At 43.9% G+C, this 16,896-nt stretch overlaps 6 protein-coding genes across 6 annotated transcripts; 3 read left to right on the forward strand and 3 right to left on the reverse strand.

Annotated features, from left to right (window-relative positions):
* Positions 1-191: 191 nt before the first annotated feature.
* On the reverse strand, positions 192-1,959 carry VTP21DRAFT_3719 (uncharacterized protein; the record flags this gene model as incomplete). Its single annotated transcript, XM_069394052.1, has 6 exons — positions 192-425; positions 483-660; positions 716-810; positions 876-965; positions 1,027-1,177; positions 1,235-1,959. 6 exons carry the CDS (start codon positions 1,957-1,959, stop codon positions 192-194), a joined length of 1,473 nt encoding a protein of 490 aa, XP_069249157.1.
* Positions 1,960-3,174: 1,215 nt separating this feature from the next.
* On the forward strand, positions 3,175-7,924 carry VTP21DRAFT_3720 (uncharacterized protein; the record flags this gene model as incomplete). Its single annotated transcript, XM_069394054.1, has 8 exons — positions 3,175-3,417; positions 3,491-3,633; positions 3,740-4,445; positions 4,507-5,264; positions 5,332-5,484; positions 5,542-7,103; positions 7,182-7,331; positions 7,395-7,924. The coding sequence occupies 8 exons, from the start codon at positions 3,175-3,177 to the stop codon at positions 7,922-7,924; spliced, it is 4,245 nt and encodes a 1,414-aa protein (XP_069249158.1).
* A 355-nt stretch (positions 7,925-8,279) lies between these two features.
* On the reverse strand, positions 8,280-10,130 carry VTP21DRAFT_3721 (uncharacterized protein; the record flags this gene model as incomplete). The annotated part of the gene is made up of 6 exons (XM_069394055.1): positions 8,280-8,561; positions 8,647-9,120; positions 9,195-9,395; positions 9,458-9,600; positions 9,672-9,857; positions 10,010-10,130. 6 exons carry the CDS (start codon positions 10,128-10,130, stop codon positions 8,280-8,282), a joined length of 1,407 nt encoding a protein of 468 aa, XP_069249159.1.
* A 1,210-nt stretch (positions 10,131-11,340) lies between these two features.
* Positions 11,341-12,449, reverse strand: VTP21DRAFT_3722 (uncharacterized protein; the record flags this gene model as incomplete). The annotated part of the gene is made up of 6 exons (XM_069394056.1): positions 11,341-11,471; positions 11,560-11,655; positions 11,715-11,819; positions 11,878-12,024; positions 12,089-12,154; positions 12,236-12,449. The coding sequence occupies 6 exons, from the start codon at positions 12,447-12,449 to the stop codon at positions 11,341-11,343; spliced, it is 759 nt and encodes a 252-aa protein (XP_069249160.1).
* Positions 12,450-13,112: 663 nt separating this feature from the next.
* VTP21DRAFT_3723 (uncharacterized protein) lies at positions 13,113-14,286 on the forward strand (the record flags this gene model as incomplete). The annotated part of the gene is made up of 3 exons (XM_069394057.1): positions 13,113-13,177; positions 13,240-13,302; positions 13,362-14,286. 3 exons carry the CDS (start codon positions 13,113-13,115, stop codon positions 14,284-14,286), a joined length of 1,053 nt encoding a protein of 350 aa, XP_069249161.1.
* Positions 14,287-14,562: 276 nt separating this feature from the next.
* Positions 14,563-16,794, forward strand: VTP21DRAFT_3724 (uncharacterized protein; the record flags this gene model as incomplete). The annotated part of the gene is made up of 6 exons (XM_069394058.1): positions 14,563-14,893; positions 14,954-15,015; positions 15,080-15,137; positions 15,200-16,512; positions 16,576-16,672; positions 16,748-16,794. The coding sequence occupies 6 exons, from the start codon at positions 14,563-14,565 to the stop codon at positions 16,792-16,794; spliced, it is 1,908 nt and encodes a 635-aa protein (XP_069249162.1).
* Positions 16,795-16,896: the final 102 nt, after the last annotated feature.

Below are 16,896 nucleotides of genomic sequence, written 5' to 3' on the forward strand. Positions count from 1 at the left end.
TATAAAATATAATAATGAAGATAGCATAATATATAATAAAGATATTATTATAAAAAGATAAAATTAGAAAAATGACTACTGCTTCGCACGAAAATAAAAAAACCAAGAAATTCAATAAAATCTCAATATTAAAATACTCCAAAACGAATTCATTCATGAATATTTATGAAAAGAATAAAATATGTTTTAGTTTAGGCTGTATTCTTTTCATCTTCTTCCCTAATCGTCATTTTTTGCTGAGCTAGTGAAGCAAGCTCAGAGTCTTCCGGAGACTCTAGGGAAGTGTTTTGGTAGCTTTGAGGATCTTGCGGACGTATAGAGCCGTGCGTGTAGCTGGGAATCTGCCCGTAATAGCCCATGGGTATGTTGCTCGAAGTACCAATGCTAAGGATAGTTTCGGGGGTCAAAGGCTGAGTCATCACTCGCTACTCAAAACAAATTTGTTAATATATTGTTATATAAAGTGGGCACTAATATAATACCCCAAATCCAACCCCATATTGCGGGGTTTTCCACATTCGCCTTTTAACCACTTGGTCTTTCAGCTTTTTCTGAGCAGTAGAATCGGCAAAACGAGCCTGTAGAGGAGCGGACGAGCCTTGAAATGTGATTCCATTGAATTTCTGGATTATAGCTTCGGCTGATTGTCGATCAACCATTCTTAAATATAGGTTTAATAAATAATTGTTTAATAGAATATATAATATACAGTTACCGGGCAAAGCCGACCCCTCGACTAACATTCGTTGCAGGATCGCGCATAATTTTTGTGGAGGTTGTCTTGTAGGGGAGAAGCAATTGCTCCAATTTCTATATAAGGATTTATATATAAAATTGAACTCAATAGCTCGGTTCAAAACATTAAATATATTTACCGCTTCGTCCATATCAACGGGTAAATTGGAGAGATATACATTGGTGGAGGAATGGTCCTGCAGACTTTTCAACCGTATACTGAAAGAATCCTGGTGTTGAAATGTCAGTTACCAAAAAATATTAATCTCAGTTGATGTATATAATGTTCACCCTTGCAAACGAAACTTGAAATCCCATCTGTGACAAAGCTTCTATTGCATGTTCCGCTTCCTCTTTAGTCTCATACATCACGAATCCAAATCCTTTACAATCGCCTGTCTGCTGATCGATCATCGCTTTAGAGGACGAAATCGTACCATAACTGCAAAGTGGTGAGTGTACTCCAAATAACCCATATCCAAAAATAATGCACACTTACACTGCGCACATCGAATAGAGGTTCTCGTCAGTCATAGTGGGGGGGAGCCCGCGAATATAAATATTATTCAAGATTTGGGGAGAAAACCCAGAAAAGTTTAATCCTGGTGTACGCTGTCCAAGAGGTTGATTTATGTGTACAGAATGATGCGGGAATTGGATTGTGTGGCGACGATTGCTAGGTAGATTCCACATTGGATGATGCTGCGGTGGAGAAAGGGGAGGAGAGCCAAGATAACGTGCCTGTTGTGGGGGAGAAGAGGGTGCTGATGATACCTGGAAGGAGGATGGGGTTGGCATATTTGGCTGATATGCCTGAGGATATCCAAATGGCTGTAATGAGGGGGAATGCATCACTGGCCCTGTTGGGGGGGTTTGTGGAGCTGATTGCGCATAATAGACAGGTGTAGGACTTCCAGGCGAGTAGTATGCTGCACCTTGTGGAGTAAATGTGGGTGATTGAGGTGGAAGCGGTGAATTTATCGATCCATATGCTGGTGCAGCAGCAGCAGCAAAATAAGGAGCAGGATACTGTTGGAAAAGACCATAATTATATGCTATTTGATAAGTGGATGGATCATTAGGATCATATCCCGCCGCCAATGCAGTCTGATAGGCTTCCGATACACTCTGGGACTGTTCGCCTTCCTTTTCATCTGTCGTGACATCAGTTGGGATTGATTTTTCCTTTACATCTTGACTGATATCATTGCCGAGTCGCTTCATTTTGGTCTTCTGGTAGAGGAGAGAATAAAAAATATTGAATATATCACGGCGACTCTGAAGGTGCTTGGCGACTATCAATAATTGAGAATTAGCAAATTAATACAAAAAATCAATGTATCTTATGAAAATTATGATTGCAAAAAATGGAAAATGACTATATATCCTATTTACATTTAAAATAGATCGTAACGCTCTAATAATTAACTAGAGTGCCATGCAAGATTTAGCACGCGAAAACTATACTTTTGTAGAATAATTACGCGAATAAAAAGAAAATGTATTGAATTTTCACGAAATCAATTTGGTTTAAAAACGATTAGTATTACCTCTTAAGAGAAATGATGTATTCTCTCAATATTTATATCGTAAGGTGGAAAAGAAAAGGTATGTGCGGAATGAGGTATAACGCGGTATTACGAAATAAAAGAGAACGTACGAGATGTACGTGATTTTATAAAAGAAAGATATTTCTTTAGGTAGCAAGAGTGAAACTGAAAAATCTTCGACGATTTCACCGTTGCGATTTTTAACCAAATTATTAATGCAATTGAATTTACACTTCTCTGTTTGTTTGCAGAAATCTCTTAACCAAAAAAAAAACAATTACATCCATCGCTACGCAATTTTCATTTTGATGCCACGATCTATTTCCTCGCAGTCTCTGGCTATTCCACATCTTCCCTCCCTGCATCTTTATCGCCGTGCCTTACGTATCATTCATAATTTTCCAGTTGTATATCTTCGTCAAAAACTCATGCTGAACACGCGTGATTTGTTCGAGCTACATCGCACCGAACGCGATCCCAAACGAGTAGAAAGATGGATTCGATGGGGAGAACAAGATTTACAATTTATCAAGTCATGGCAGGACGTCGACGAAGAATCACTGAAGAAAATATTTAAAGGAATTTAAGGATGAATTTAAGGATTTTGCACTTGTACAGTAGATTGTAATCATTATATTATCGGCACACGATGTCAGAACCACTGTAAAATGTTAACACAATAGATCTCCAAACTTAAAAAGTTGATCAGTATATGGATATTTTTGCTCACTCCTCAAATATTTATATGGGCCTTCTAAAACGCTACTTCAATATTGGAAGGTTACAAGGTGTATGAAAAAAGTTTGCTAAGCCACAGTCGAGCCTATAATGATAATTCTTTTGTGAAAAAGGTCTCCTTCCTCCGCTTTTTTTACAGATAAATTTCAAAATGAAACAAGCGGTTCGATTTACCGTTCCGCACACACCCTGTGATGGGGATGACGGTGAGGTGCAACATGCGGAAAAAGAGATGCAATCTTCCCCAAAGCAAAATTCAAAAAGGGATGCTGAGGGGCGACGATCGATTTTCGGCAAGACATTTTATGTACATGGCGCGACTGAAGATAAATCAGAACTAGAAGAATTTATCAGATCATTAGGAGGAATTATTACAGGCTCTCTGCGAGAAAATGTAAGTTGTGCTATTTTTTTCATCTTAGCTTGATCCGATGAGTGACGGTATAATTTCTTCCAATATTTCATAGACAAATTATTTCGTCGCAACCAAGAAGTCATCTGAAGAATTGACTAGAGAAATGGAAATTGCTTTAGATTATAACATTTCCATCATAGACGAGGAATATTTATGGCAAGCCGGAAAAGGGCCCACACCTTACGAGGTTGTTACGTAAGTACAGTGTTTGAATAGTTGCCCTAGCAACAATTCGACAATTTCTATTTGATCTTTTGATGCAGCATTATTATCGATCCTAAAATATTAACATAATAAATAGCGATGCTGATGGAGTGACGCGAAGAGTTTATGACAGTAGAAGCGCTGAACATAGATCACCCAGTGCTGGCCGGCGCCCACGTCCTCTCTCTTGGAATAAGCGACCTCCAAACCCTAGGCGCAAATCTGGGCTTATACAAAATCTGCGACGCTATCCATACGACCATTCCCGTGGAACGTCTATGTACGATCCAGATTCACATTATAATGACGTGGATTCGGTTTCCGAGGTGTCTGAGCTCGATAACCTTGATGATTTTGAGGATGGCACGCCAAATGAACTTAGTGTTACTACCTCTGCGTATCCTCAAGATTATCCTCCTCCCGCTCCTCCAAGAGAAGATCTTGAGGAGCATCAACAGGAACGAATAGAGTGGCAAAACATGCTTTCTTCAGTATTAACAGGCGAGCTTGTCAGAACTGAAAAACGTCGCCTGCAAGATATGCCTACAGATCAACGCTCTCAGGCAGCAAATTTACACTACGAAATTTGGTTGGATCTGCGAGCAATGTTGCGTGCAAGGAAGACTGTCGATGAAAAGCGGATAGTGGATGCGGCTAGAAGACATATAGATCCGATACTAGAAAAAGTGCTACACTTTCGGGTACAGGATGGTGATCGTCCCGCGCTAGAGCAAGTGAAACAGCTGCTTGATCAGGTTGATAGGTTAGAGAGTCTCTATCCGTCACGTCACGCTTTTATGCAAGTGAGTGCTATTTTCGGATGGAAAGTCTAATTTAATCCATATCTGACTGACTTTCTTATAGGACAAACCTCTCTATGGATCTGATGAATTTCAGAATAATCTCGATGCCTTGAACGCGTGGTATACATTGACCTGCAATTTACAGCAACAACTTCAAATTCTCAAAACATGGACTGGCTCTGATGACTTGAAATTTGCTGAGCCTAAAGAAGCAAATACATCGAGCCAACATGGCCAGGGCAGTGACGGTACGCCTTCGTTCATAGAGCGCATTCTAAAAGAGAATAATTTGCAGCGTACCCTTGAAAAGCGCACTCTCTTCGCACTGAACCAATTACTACGCAAGGCTAAAGAAACGATGAAACAGATGCATCAGGCTTTCGATAAAATGAAATTGCCGCCTTTCAAGGATGAACTCCTGCAACTTATCACCTTCCCCACTGAGCTTGTAGAGGGGTCAATCAAGCTACGTCTAGGATATTCTAAACGCATTAATGAGCCTACGATGCTTATTGTCGATCAGATGATGGAGGACTTCCGAACTTCTCTAAATCTTGGCTATCGTATTAAACGCAACTATGAAGAGCTTTTGGCACCTTCCGATGGCTGGGATTTGCCTAATTGCATCGATGAGCAGTATGACTCGGTATTGCTTAGCGCGTTACGTTACTTTTTCAAATTGCTACAGTGGAAACTCAAGGGCGAGTCGAAAGCAATTTTTTTCAAGGAAGCAGAGATCCTTGAAGAGGAATGGAATTTCTTGAGCAATGTATCGCCTCATATTGAAGGCGCTGAGCTAGAAACTGCAGAGCATTTCTGGTAATACTAGACTGAATGAATTGATTCATTAAAGAGTGTGCTCAAACCTGTTGCTTTTTCTTTATAGCTCACTAACCAACCGACTTCTTATTCGACTTGTGAATTATTATGACTTGAAATTGCGAATGCGTCCGAACGAGATTAAAGACCTCTTCAAATGGTTTTCACGGGTACTCGAAAACGTCAGATTGCGAGGAAGAAAATTGATGCGATTCACCAGGTATAAAAAATCGTGACTCTCTTCATCTCAAGATGATTACTAATGCGATTTTCTTAGAGTACTTACTTCACAGCTTGAGAACATGACGGAATTCCAGTTGAATATTTCTAATTTCAACGATTTCATCGCCTCTCTTGTTGCGTCCGATCATGTATTCGTATACACGGGCAGTCTAGAGCAAGACGGCATTTATGTTATTGCGTCGCCGGGACTTTACGAGGACGAACAGCACATTCGGCGCATGCTACGATCATGTTTTCTCAAGTACAGCGAATATGAGAAGGATGACGCCTATCTCATAGTCCTCTCCCCTAAGGAGAGCTTTGTTTGGTCGGGCTATATGATCAATGTGCCAATCGAACGCATGAACGTTGATATGAAGCCAAACCGCGTAAGGTTAATTGCTGGCACAGCAATGCACTTGCATGAGACCCGTCAACGTATTTTTGAGATCATTGGAAATCCGACCATGTTGGAGTTGGTGCACGAACAGCGCTCTCATCTCACTCGTTTGAACAGAGAGCTGAATAAAGTGAAAAAGACGCTCTTAAAATTGGTGGACGTAATCATGAACAGCATATGCACTCTGCGTTCCGCCACCAAAGGGTTACAAGCCCAAGATCTCTTGGAGGAATGTTTTTCGTTTGCAACGGATTTTGGACAACGGGCCGCAAAGTTCCTTGACCAGCCTGCTCGGCATCAGCTCAACTTAAAGCTTCTCCGACTTGCGATTGATTGGGTTGGGTTTATTTGCGACGATTGCGTGGCCACTGACCGAAAAACCTTTCGATGGGCGGTGATTGCACTTGAATATGCCATGGTGATGACACGCGGGTCAAATGTGCTAGAGCTGACAGACGAAGAGTTTGACAAGCTCCAGATTAAGGTCGCCAACTGTATGACGCTGCTTATATCGCATTTTGACGTTCTGGGATCGCGCACTTCGCAAGCGGAAATTGGGGCGCGTACAGACTTACGTGCTGAACCCCCGAGCACATCCCAGGCAATACGCGGGTTGCAGGCTGGCGGTCATGAGGAAAATGCTGTGGGCGGAGAGAACTCTATTATGTATATACGAGATGAGTGGGTTCGGCAAATCCGAGAGCTCGATGAGCGGCGCACACGCTTCGAACAGGAGCACAAGTGGATTGGTATGATTCTGGACGATGAGCGACCAGAAGACCGTTCTTTGATGTCGCTAGCCCCTTCGGCTAGCAGCATCAGCTTCAAGTGGCAGCAAGGAAAATTTCTTGGGAGCGGGACCTTTGGCTCTGTGTTTTTGGCCATTAACGTGGATTCTGGGGCGTTGATGGCCGTTAAAGAGATTCGGTATCAGGATACGCAGCAGCTCAGTGCGTTGCACCGTAGCATCCGCGAGGAAATGCGTGTGATGCAGATGATGCATCACCCAAACATTGTGCAGTACTATGGAATGGAGTGCCATCGCAACAAAGTGCTAATCTTCATGGAGTATTGCGAAAATGGATCGCTGGCCAACCTTCTCGAACACGGGCGCATCGACGACGAGGCGTGGATAATACTTTACGCATACCAGATGCTTCTTGGGCTCGCCTATTTGCATGATAACAACATAGTCCATCGTGACATAAAGCCTGATAGTAAGAATAAAATTTGCATGGTAAAAGCTTGGTGTAAGTTGATTAAGTATATTTTTCTCGTTATTTTTTTTATCTCAGACGTTTTACTGGATCACTACGGTCGGTTGAAATTTGTGGATTTCGGCGCTGCAAAAATACTTGCCAAGAATCAGAAAACTCTTGGCCGCACGACGATGAATCCAAACGTGAATAGCCTGACCGGAACACCGATGTATATGTCTCCAGAAGGTTTGTAACCAAAAGATTCCACCAGCCAACTCAAACAATTCTAAACTTTCTCGATATTTCTAGTGATCACGGGCAGTGACAAGGGTCGCAAGGGCGCAATGGATATCTGGTCGCTGGGCTGCTGTGTTTTGGAAATGGCGACGGGCCGTCGGCCCTGGTCCAATCTCGACAACGAGTGGGCCATCATGTACCATGTCGTTACTGGTCACCCACCCCTTCCGGACCCGTCGCTCCTCTCAGAACTCGGGATGGACTTTCTTCAAAAGTGTTTTATTCGCTCGCCGCACGAGCGTCCTACCGCAAGAGAGCTCCTTGAGCACCCGTGGTTCCAGACGATCGACATAGAGACTGCTCTAGAGCAACCTTGGACTCTGCAACAACAAACCCCACAGCAGCAGATTCCCAACCCTCTGAGCCCCTCGACGACCCTGGGCGCAACCAGCCTGGATAGCGTCATGATAAATGGACTCACCCCTCCAGCGTCGACGAGTTCGGAGCGATCCTTCAATTTCCCGGTGAAGCCTTCAGAAGGAACTCTGCCTCCGACGGCGATGGCCGATCCTCCGTCAACCTCACATAACTTGCATAGCTAAATCACCATGCTTTTTAATTGACCTGTTTTTCATCCAGTTTCCGCTTTGTTTTATATGCTCTTTAATATGCTTCTGATGATTCTCCATATTTATATATAAATATATATATATACTTTTCCCATATGTGTATGTAATGGCTCCTTTGACCTTTTTTCTTCCTTAGCGTATTTTCTTCTCATACTTGTTTGCTGTGTACTATTATATTTTTGAAGAGATCTGGAATGGTTCTCCTTCATGATTTTCAAGTTTTATATTTCTAGACTTATCAAGGAGATTAAAAGGAATCGTTTTTGGTGAAAAAGAGAAGAAACATATCTACATCCTTTCCAAATAGATAACTATAGGATAGATACTTTTACTCGACATCACTCTGACACTTGGGGCAGGAGCACTCGTAACGATAGCGCTCCAAGTCCTTCTTGCGTTCCTCCAGGGATCGGTCGGCCACCTCTATAAAGCTCACTCGCAATTCGTCGCCCGCTTTAATGGGCTTCGCAGCAATCAAGCTCAAGGTGTGGTCCTCTCGGAAATCGACCTTCACGTTAGGAACACAAGAGTGCACCATGTAGCTCGTTGCGCGGTAAAGACCAGAACCAATGATGGGTCTCTCGCGGGGACTGCGGAGTTGGTCACTAGGCTAAAGCGCGAACACGCACCGCGGAAATGCAAGTCAACCGTCAATTTTCCCTCTTACCAAATCTCTCGATGCCTAAATCTCTCACCTGAACAACTCCCTCAACTCCGTATATTCCGTACAGGTTATAGAGCAATTTTCCTTTGAGTAGGAGGTATCTCTCGTCGTTCAAAAACTCCTCCACACCCGGTACTTTGCCGCGCAATGCCACCTTCAGAGCCTCCATCTCACGCTCCTCCTCCTTGGTTTTGGGCAGATCGAGGTAACGCAGCCTCTCGATATGATCCCAGGCGGTTTCTTCGGCGGCGTTTGGATCGGTGACCTTCTGCATCTCATCATGAACCATGGTGGTGAGGAATCGGGCAATCATCGATGGAATTTTGGAGGATTGTTCGAGCTCATGCAACGGCGCAGCCTCGGGGCCGCAGATATGGTTGTGATATTTGGCAGCGGCCTTGTCTTTGCAAGAGGTGGAGCAGTAGACAGCCCGATCGCACTTTTCGCAAGAAATTTTGGACTCATCGGTCACCTTACGCATGCAATAATCGCAAAATTCTTTGCCCTGAAAAAGAAAAACCCATTACGGGGGGTTTGAGATAAAGACACATCACGACAAATCACAGGGCAGAAACGAACCAATAGCTCGGGTTCCAACATAGAGAGTAACGGTTCCTCACGATAGATCAGCTCGTTGGCTTCGAAATCTTTGGTAGCTACAAGGGCACGGCGTATGATTGTCTTACCGTCGGCAGTGTGTCCTTCCGGAATCTCTCCGATCTTCACGTTCCATTCTGCAGGCGGGTAGGACTCGTAGTATTGCTCTTGCTTACGCTTGATCTACACAAACGAATACGTGAATAGATCATATTAAACTTTAGAAAGCGATCCAGAGCACCCACATCAAGCTGCATCATCCCCATAACCAATGCAAATACACTCTCCGGAATGGTTTTTTGGTAGATCATTACTAGCTCCATCGGTTGCGGATAGACCTTGAGAGCCTTAAAGAAGCAGATTGCGGCTTCCTGGTGTTTGCTTTCACCTGATAGAGTTTAATTTTCGAGGTATAAGCTAAGGGCCGCCGTGGATTCTTGATAACCAGCATTATCTTACCCTGAACAAAAAGTGCTTCTCCCTTGGAGATGTAATCCATGAAATATTTCTCTTTTGCCTCCACTGAATCGGGGAATTTCTCTTTGTCCACCTCCTCCAAAGCACTCTTGAGCGAATCGAGGAGTTCCTTCTTGCTCGCCTCTTCCTTCTCCTGTTTGACCTTTTGTGCCCTCTTTTTCTCTTTCTCTACATAGAATTAAAAATAAAGAATATTCATAGATTAGCAAAAGTGGGCTGCATGGTACCGAAATGGGTTGATCCATCGAGTTTTAGTATCGTGTTTCATGATTGAAGGATGTAGCCTATGTCTGAGCTGTCAATCGTAAGCGGAAACTTACTCAATTTTCTTCTGAACTGCGGATCATTTCTTCGCTTGTGATCAAAGTAAATTGCATATCCAACTCCAGCAGCCGCCAATGCGCTCAAAACACACAGCGTAATCACTGTCGATTGCTTCATTCTGATCTTCTCTTTTTGTATCTTTAAAAGATAAAGAAAAATAGAGAAGACGGAAGTAAATTCAAAGGTAAGAGAACGCGAGATATAGGCGCAGGGACCCGTATTTTGTAAAATTCGGAGAAAGATTTTTTAACCGAAAACAAAACTTCGTGGTAATAAAATATTTTTTCTCAATAAAGAGTGAGAAAATCACACATTTCAATGAATTTTCTCCAACATCGATGGAAAAGAGGGCCAAGCACAATTTCTCATACAGCCTGCCACCTCAGCTCGAGATGATTAAATAGAGATATAGATAGAAATAGATAGGTGTACCCCTATACCATAGTTGAGGGAACATCATACAAGCTGGTGTTTCAGCAGACATTTATGTACCATTAAAACATCGCACTGGACAGTTTAATTTTTAAAGAATCTTCCCAATCATGTGAAGAGATACCTCCATTAACATTGAATAAGGTGCCTCCTGTCTGAATTGGGTTAATATGCCATTCATAAAACACAAAAGCAAGCATTAAGGTGTCTATATCTTCTTTATTAGCTATCCAAAAATTAGCATGCAAATAAAAAAAAAATACGCCGGCTGCTAAAATAAAAAGGAGAACAGTAGATATTAGGAAAAGCAGCAACCGTATAAATAAATAGTCTCGAGCATTTATTTATTTTCGAGTGGCTTTCAAAGAAATACTCGGAGCCAAGAAATAGGGAAAATGATTTGATTGGATGTTGATATCTAGTATGTGTGGTAATAAATTTTTGCGCTTTTAAATTGGAGGTTGCCCGTGGATATGTACAAGACCTCGTGAAAATACGGGGCAAAGTAGACTTCGATGCAATATAGTTTTAAAGCACTATGGATGAGTTTATGTAAACTCCCGTTCTCTCATCTCGTTAAGAGTTCCTTTTTCCGAATTTCACCTTGTCGGATAAGGATTTTCCGAGTCCAACTACCAAATACTTCAATGGATATCATAGAGGTTACCTATGTTTCCATGGGGCATGTAGAGCGCTGTGAAACATGGTTAGACGATACTTGTATCGCGTTCGAGTAAACAACACGCAATGCTAATTACTCGAAACACAAGCTTCATGCTTTCTAGAGTGTACGAGCTCCTTCAACCGATCATCTTAATAAATTTTATATAATGAAGTGAATATAAAAGTGGGAATACAAAATCTTACAGCTAAAAAAAAAATCGAGGCTAGATAGTTATTGACTACTCCTTGCGCTGTCTTTGAATGCTTTCCGAATGCGTTTAAGAAATCCGAAAAAATCGCGTGTTTCGTTTAGCCACGCTACTAACTCGTTTATATTTTCAATTTGAGGATTGCATTTCGGAACTAGAGGTAGAGAGAGAGCAAGAGAAAAAGATGGAGCATTAACATCAAGATGAATCATAAGCCAAAGTGAAAAATCAAGGATCTTTACCCTTGTACACTCGCTCGCTAACATCCACGGTGAATGAGTACTCTTTATCCCAATTTTTCTCGTTGATATGCGTGAACACAAATTTGAGCCAATTACCTATGGATAGCCGAGGGTAAGCAAAAGTAAAGTAAAAATTACATGCAGCAAGATACTACTCTTCACGCTATGGATCTTCATCGCCAACTTCTCTTCGTAGCATCTAAGCTCCGGTTCGTTCCTTGATTTTTTTGCTTCGAGGGCCTTGATCCTTGCAATCCTCGCTAGAATATAAGACGATAAATGGAATGTTCTTGACCATAGAGACGTTTAAGATAATACCATCTTTTTTTCGCTTCAATTCGACGCGGATTTGATCTAATTGTGCTTGGAGGATGGCCTTGCGATCCTCTATAGACTCTTTCTGCTTGCTGAGTTCGTATATCTTGTTCTGCGCATCATCCAGCTCTCGCTGTTCCCTTTCCATCGCTAATTGTAGCATGATGTTAGAATGACATAATTAAAACTTCGTGTTACGTAGACCTCTACATACTCTCTGTAAGTGCGGCTTCTTGTTTCTTATAATGCTCCAGCTGCTCCTTCAAGCTAGCAAAGCGCTCTTTGTGGTCGTTCGCAAAGAGAGTGGGCCCAGAATTAATCGCTGAATAGTAACAGCAGCTACAATATATGCTTAGCTCACCTCTGCTTTCAGCTATACTCTGCATCCATTTTTCCTGCTTGTCTAGGATCTGATTTTTTTCATTCTCCACGTACATGTCGAATTTCTTCAGGAATAATGAGGTTTTCTTGCGTAGTTCATCATACCGAATATTTGCAGATGGGAGAGTTAGACTGAGGGGAGTGGACAATGGAACGTTGCTGGGTTCGGTTTTCATCGCCGCTGAGACTGACATGGTAGGGTAATGTATTAAAGCTATTTTGAGAAAATTGGACGCGTTTGTCGCGTCTCTCATTCAAATGGTGGATTCAACTGACGTCAAAGGAAACACGCAGTCACAAGAATTTTATAGGAGAAGGCTAACTCATCTGGCCAAATATGGGAGTAGAATCTGCTTCGTTCGAAGAAGCACTCTACAGCATACCACAGCCTCAAGTGCTGTCAACTGCTGCAAGAGGTATATTTAAGCATTTTGTAAATTTGTTAGAGAAGCCGTGTTCACCCAGTATCTTGATCAGGTATTAAGGAACTTGAGCTCGGGATATTGTTAGCACTTCTGGGGGTATTTGGACAATGGGATACTTTGATCCAAAATGCATCCCATATATACGTTGATGGTCGGTTGGTAATCGCCTCATGGTTCGTGGCCCAGTTTGCAGCACTCATGCAAATAGCGGTGGATTTCCTCGACACTCTCCCAGGGAGATTCAGGGGAACGCAAGAGAGTTACACAATTTTCGCGTTTTCGCGTTTTCGCGTTTTTTTATTTCTCGATTGGTACCACATTAGGTTGATTTTCACTTTGCTTACAGCTCGACCTATTCCTGCCAACGTTAATTTGAGCTCGGAATACATTCTTTACTTTTTCCCGGATTGTTTCCATCGTTTATCCACGTCAATGCCGATCACTAGCAAGACGGGGCAGCCGTTAGCCGCGGATGAGGGTGCACCAAAGACACCAACGTAGGTCATGTGTCCATTTCTTAGTTTCGTACTAAATTGACCCGCGTCATTACTATCTGCAGGAGACCGGTGGTGAGAATGACTTATTCGAGTCGCCGTAAGAGAATAGAGAGTCCCCCAGATGAGTAAGTGTTTGAAACTCCAGGACACAAGCTATCTTGAGTGGTCTTATCTTTTCTTAAAGTGCCTTCATTTCCACAGAGTACCCTAAGCGCCGGAGGCACATTCGAACTTTCGACCTATCTACCCTGCTTTCCCGTAAAAATTCGTCCAACAACCCTAACAAAACCCCAACCCGAGCCGGTAGTCAAAAAGGCCCATCCTCTCTTGATGCAAAGCCTGTCAAGCGCCAGCTCCAACAGCTTTATCTGGATTTTGGCCAAAAAAACGTTGGGCCGATTACGTGCAAAGAATGCGGCATGTCCTATTCGCACGGCACCGAAGATGACAAGCTACATCAACGCTTCCACCGGAGCACCACGAGCCGTCTTGAATACCCGGGCTACCGGTCAGAGCGGGTGGTGTCGTGGTGTGGCGATACGGGGGCAAGGATCGTTCTAGTTGGTGAGGGCGGCAAGGGCGAGCAACAAAAGGCACAGGAGATCCTGGAGATATTACTCAAGGAGACGGAGGGAGTGTCGTATAGGGAAGAGCAGCTGAAAACTTGCAAAACCTATCTTTACATTCAAGGGAAATGGGTCGTTGGCTGTGTGGTGGCTGAATCACTCGACTCGAGTCGTCCTGTGACCCTCGCGTCAGAGCACTCTCCGCGGTCGCTTCGAATGGACACCCCCCCCCTGACCTCGCCTGATATTGTCGGGGATTCGGTGTATGAAAACGTAGACAAAGAAAGGGGCGAGAGCGCGGAGGATTTTTTCACCGCTCCCAGCCCTGTTCGGCCTGCATGTGGCATATCCTTCGTGTGGGTTCGAGCCGATATGCGCCGACACAAGATTGCAACAAGGATGTTGGATACGGTGAGAAGAAATTTCGTGTATGGATTTCCTCTCTTGCCCTCGCAGCTCGCCTTTCGTCACTTGACAGAAAGCCTAAGGCCGTTCGCAGCGCGATACGTGGGCACCGACCACTTCCTCGTATATAATGAGTAGGTTTGGACCCCGAGCGAGTATCTACCCACGGGGACCTCTCTACCTCCTCCTATACCTATTGATATCCATTCTACGTATTCATTTACCAATCGGGTCGTTCTGAACCATTTCATGTATCATGTAATTAGCATTTCCAAAGTGCTTTTCAAGGAAATCATAAACCATGGAATTATTCAATCGCAGCTATTTTCATTTTACAAATTAGAGAAAATTTAAGAATCAAGCTCTCTGATATAACGCTGAATCGAAAGCGCGTCCATCTCGTGAATTCATACCATGCAAAAATGCTCTCGGTGTTCTCGTTGTCCGCCCTGCTTCTGCACTCTATTTCAGAATCTAAATGGTTCGCACCTCCCCGCCCTTCGGTCCATGTTTTCCTCACTTCACCCGGCCTCAAAACGTAACAGCTCCAGTATACTTCCACTATGGTGTGAGCTCGAGGATCTGGATTGGCCTGTAGAGATCAACGCAACTATGATGGAACAGGACTGGGATAGGGAGTGCCTGTGGCGGTTATCGGGATGGTATCTTGGAATGGGGCTAGCCCGTTTGGAAAAATGGGGAGAAGCAGCCGAGATATTCGAAGAAATACTGACAGGGTCTCTCGGTAAATTAGGCATAATAGATGGAGTTCCTTCTACCTCTAATTTACATCTAACACTGACAGTGAATGATGAGGGTATAGACGAGATGAGTTTGCGGGGCAACATTATTATCTGCCAATATATGGTATTAAGAGATCATTCTTGTAGAACTTGGAATTTATTATTTTAACCACTCGAGGAATGAATAGCAGGCAAAGGACAAGTCAGCCCTGAACAAGCTGGCCAAGTTGCTTGATCAGTTAATGTGTACGCGCATTTCTTACTATTACCACTCCTAGGCTAACTAATCCACCATTGATCCTATCCAGTCATGCCCAGCACCCGAGGTCAAATGGAACTTCGACTTGTGACGCTTCATAATCTTCTTTTTGCCTACATGCGAGAGTCAGAGGACGAGGTATCTCTTGGCACTCGACTTCCTGAATATCTTCGACGAATCGTTCGATCCGACGCATCCCCTACTCCCGAGGCACTGATTCGGTCGCTTCATTGCCTTGCTCTAAGTATGGGAGGAGGAAAAGAGGGGAGCCTGGTGAGCTATATGACCGAAATAGCAGGTGCCTACGGTGTGTTGGCGCTCCTCCACGAGAAAACTCTGCTAGCGCGTACCTGCCTAGATGTTTTGACTAGCCATTCACGGATATTAAGCGGAAACGCGACTTTGATAGCCTGGACTCTCTGCACTGTCTATGGCGTAACCCCCCTTGAATTACCACCCCTATCCCCTGCTGATGATGAGCAGCCTCCTTATGCATTGTATGTACACGCCCATTCCCTATCTCATCATCAGCCATTAGAAGCCCTCAGGGCCTTTGCACGTGCTGCCAAGCAGCCATCCGCCTCCCCACTTCTTCGTGCCCACAGCTACAATATGATGGGAATATGTCTTCATCGCCTCGATAAGCCTAATGCTGCCTTTGTGCGGTGGAAACAAGCCCTTGGTTGCCTGGAGGGCAAAGATGCATATGAGACGATCTGGAACATTGCTAGCGCACTTCGAGGCAGGGAGGAGGAGAGGGAAATCTTGAGAGTGTTGGCGGATGAAATATTGCCGGAGGTAGAGGATAAGCGCTATCTGACAAAAGCATTAATACGATTAACAGAGCTATTGCAGCAAACTGCATCTGCCGACGTTGACCATTATCTCTCCCTCCTTCTCCAGCTTCCGGGATTACCCCCCACTCTTCGCCGTCAGGCCACTCGCGATAGGATCTGGTACCTTCTCGCCTCCAATCAGGCCGAAGAAGCAGCCAAGGAATGCAGGCGAGTATTGGCCGTGGACACTAACGATATTGTGTGTGCGATCTATTTGGCAGATGCCTTGTGGCGCATGGCAGTGACAGAGGAAAGGGGGGAAATAGAGGAAGGGATACGTGTCTTAAGGCGAGCGGAGTTGATTCTGGAAGGGGTGTTGAGATGGAAGCGGGAACTTGTTAACAGGAGAGATGGAGAGATGAAGATGGAGGTGGATATGACGCCAGGAAACGAGGAAGAGGAAGAGAAGCCGGTCGAAGAGCAGGAAGAACGACCAGTAGTCTCTCGGGAAACTATACAGAAAATCCACGATTCAGGCCTGTCGGCGCGACTCTTTCAAGATCTAGCCACGCCTACCGCCCTAAAGGTAAGTCATTTTCAAATGGATGGAAGAGATAGTTTGACCCATGTTCTTGGTTATACACTCTAGTCGAGAGTGCATAATAATCTGGCGGTTTTGTACTATGCCGGCGGGCGGACCGAGGAGGCAGTGGCCGAAATGCGAAAAGCACTTGTACTGGATCCGGGTATTCATTGGTTTCGAAATTGCAGAATAGCTAGAGTCGAGCCTAACTTCGCATACCACCTTTGTTTGCTATTAGAAAATGAACAAGTTGCCGCTAACCTAGAGGAGATGTTACGGAGATAATTGGACCCTGAGTGGCCGAAGACAAGAAGACAACCAAGGTCACGAATTTTGATAGAGCATGCGGTCTACCGGAATAGCATCCACGATGAGATGGAGGATTTG

The sequence above is a fragment of the Calcarisporiella thermophila genome (genome assembly GCF_041956535.1).
Source record: "Calcarisporiella thermophila strain CBS 279.70 unplaced genomic scaffold VTP21scaffold_18, whole genome shotgun sequence".
In the NCBI taxonomy this organism is placed as follows: domain Eukaryota; kingdom Fungi; phylum Calcarisporiellomycota; class Calcarisporiellomycetes; order Calcarisporiellales; family Calcarisporiellaceae; genus Calcarisporiella; species Calcarisporiella thermophila.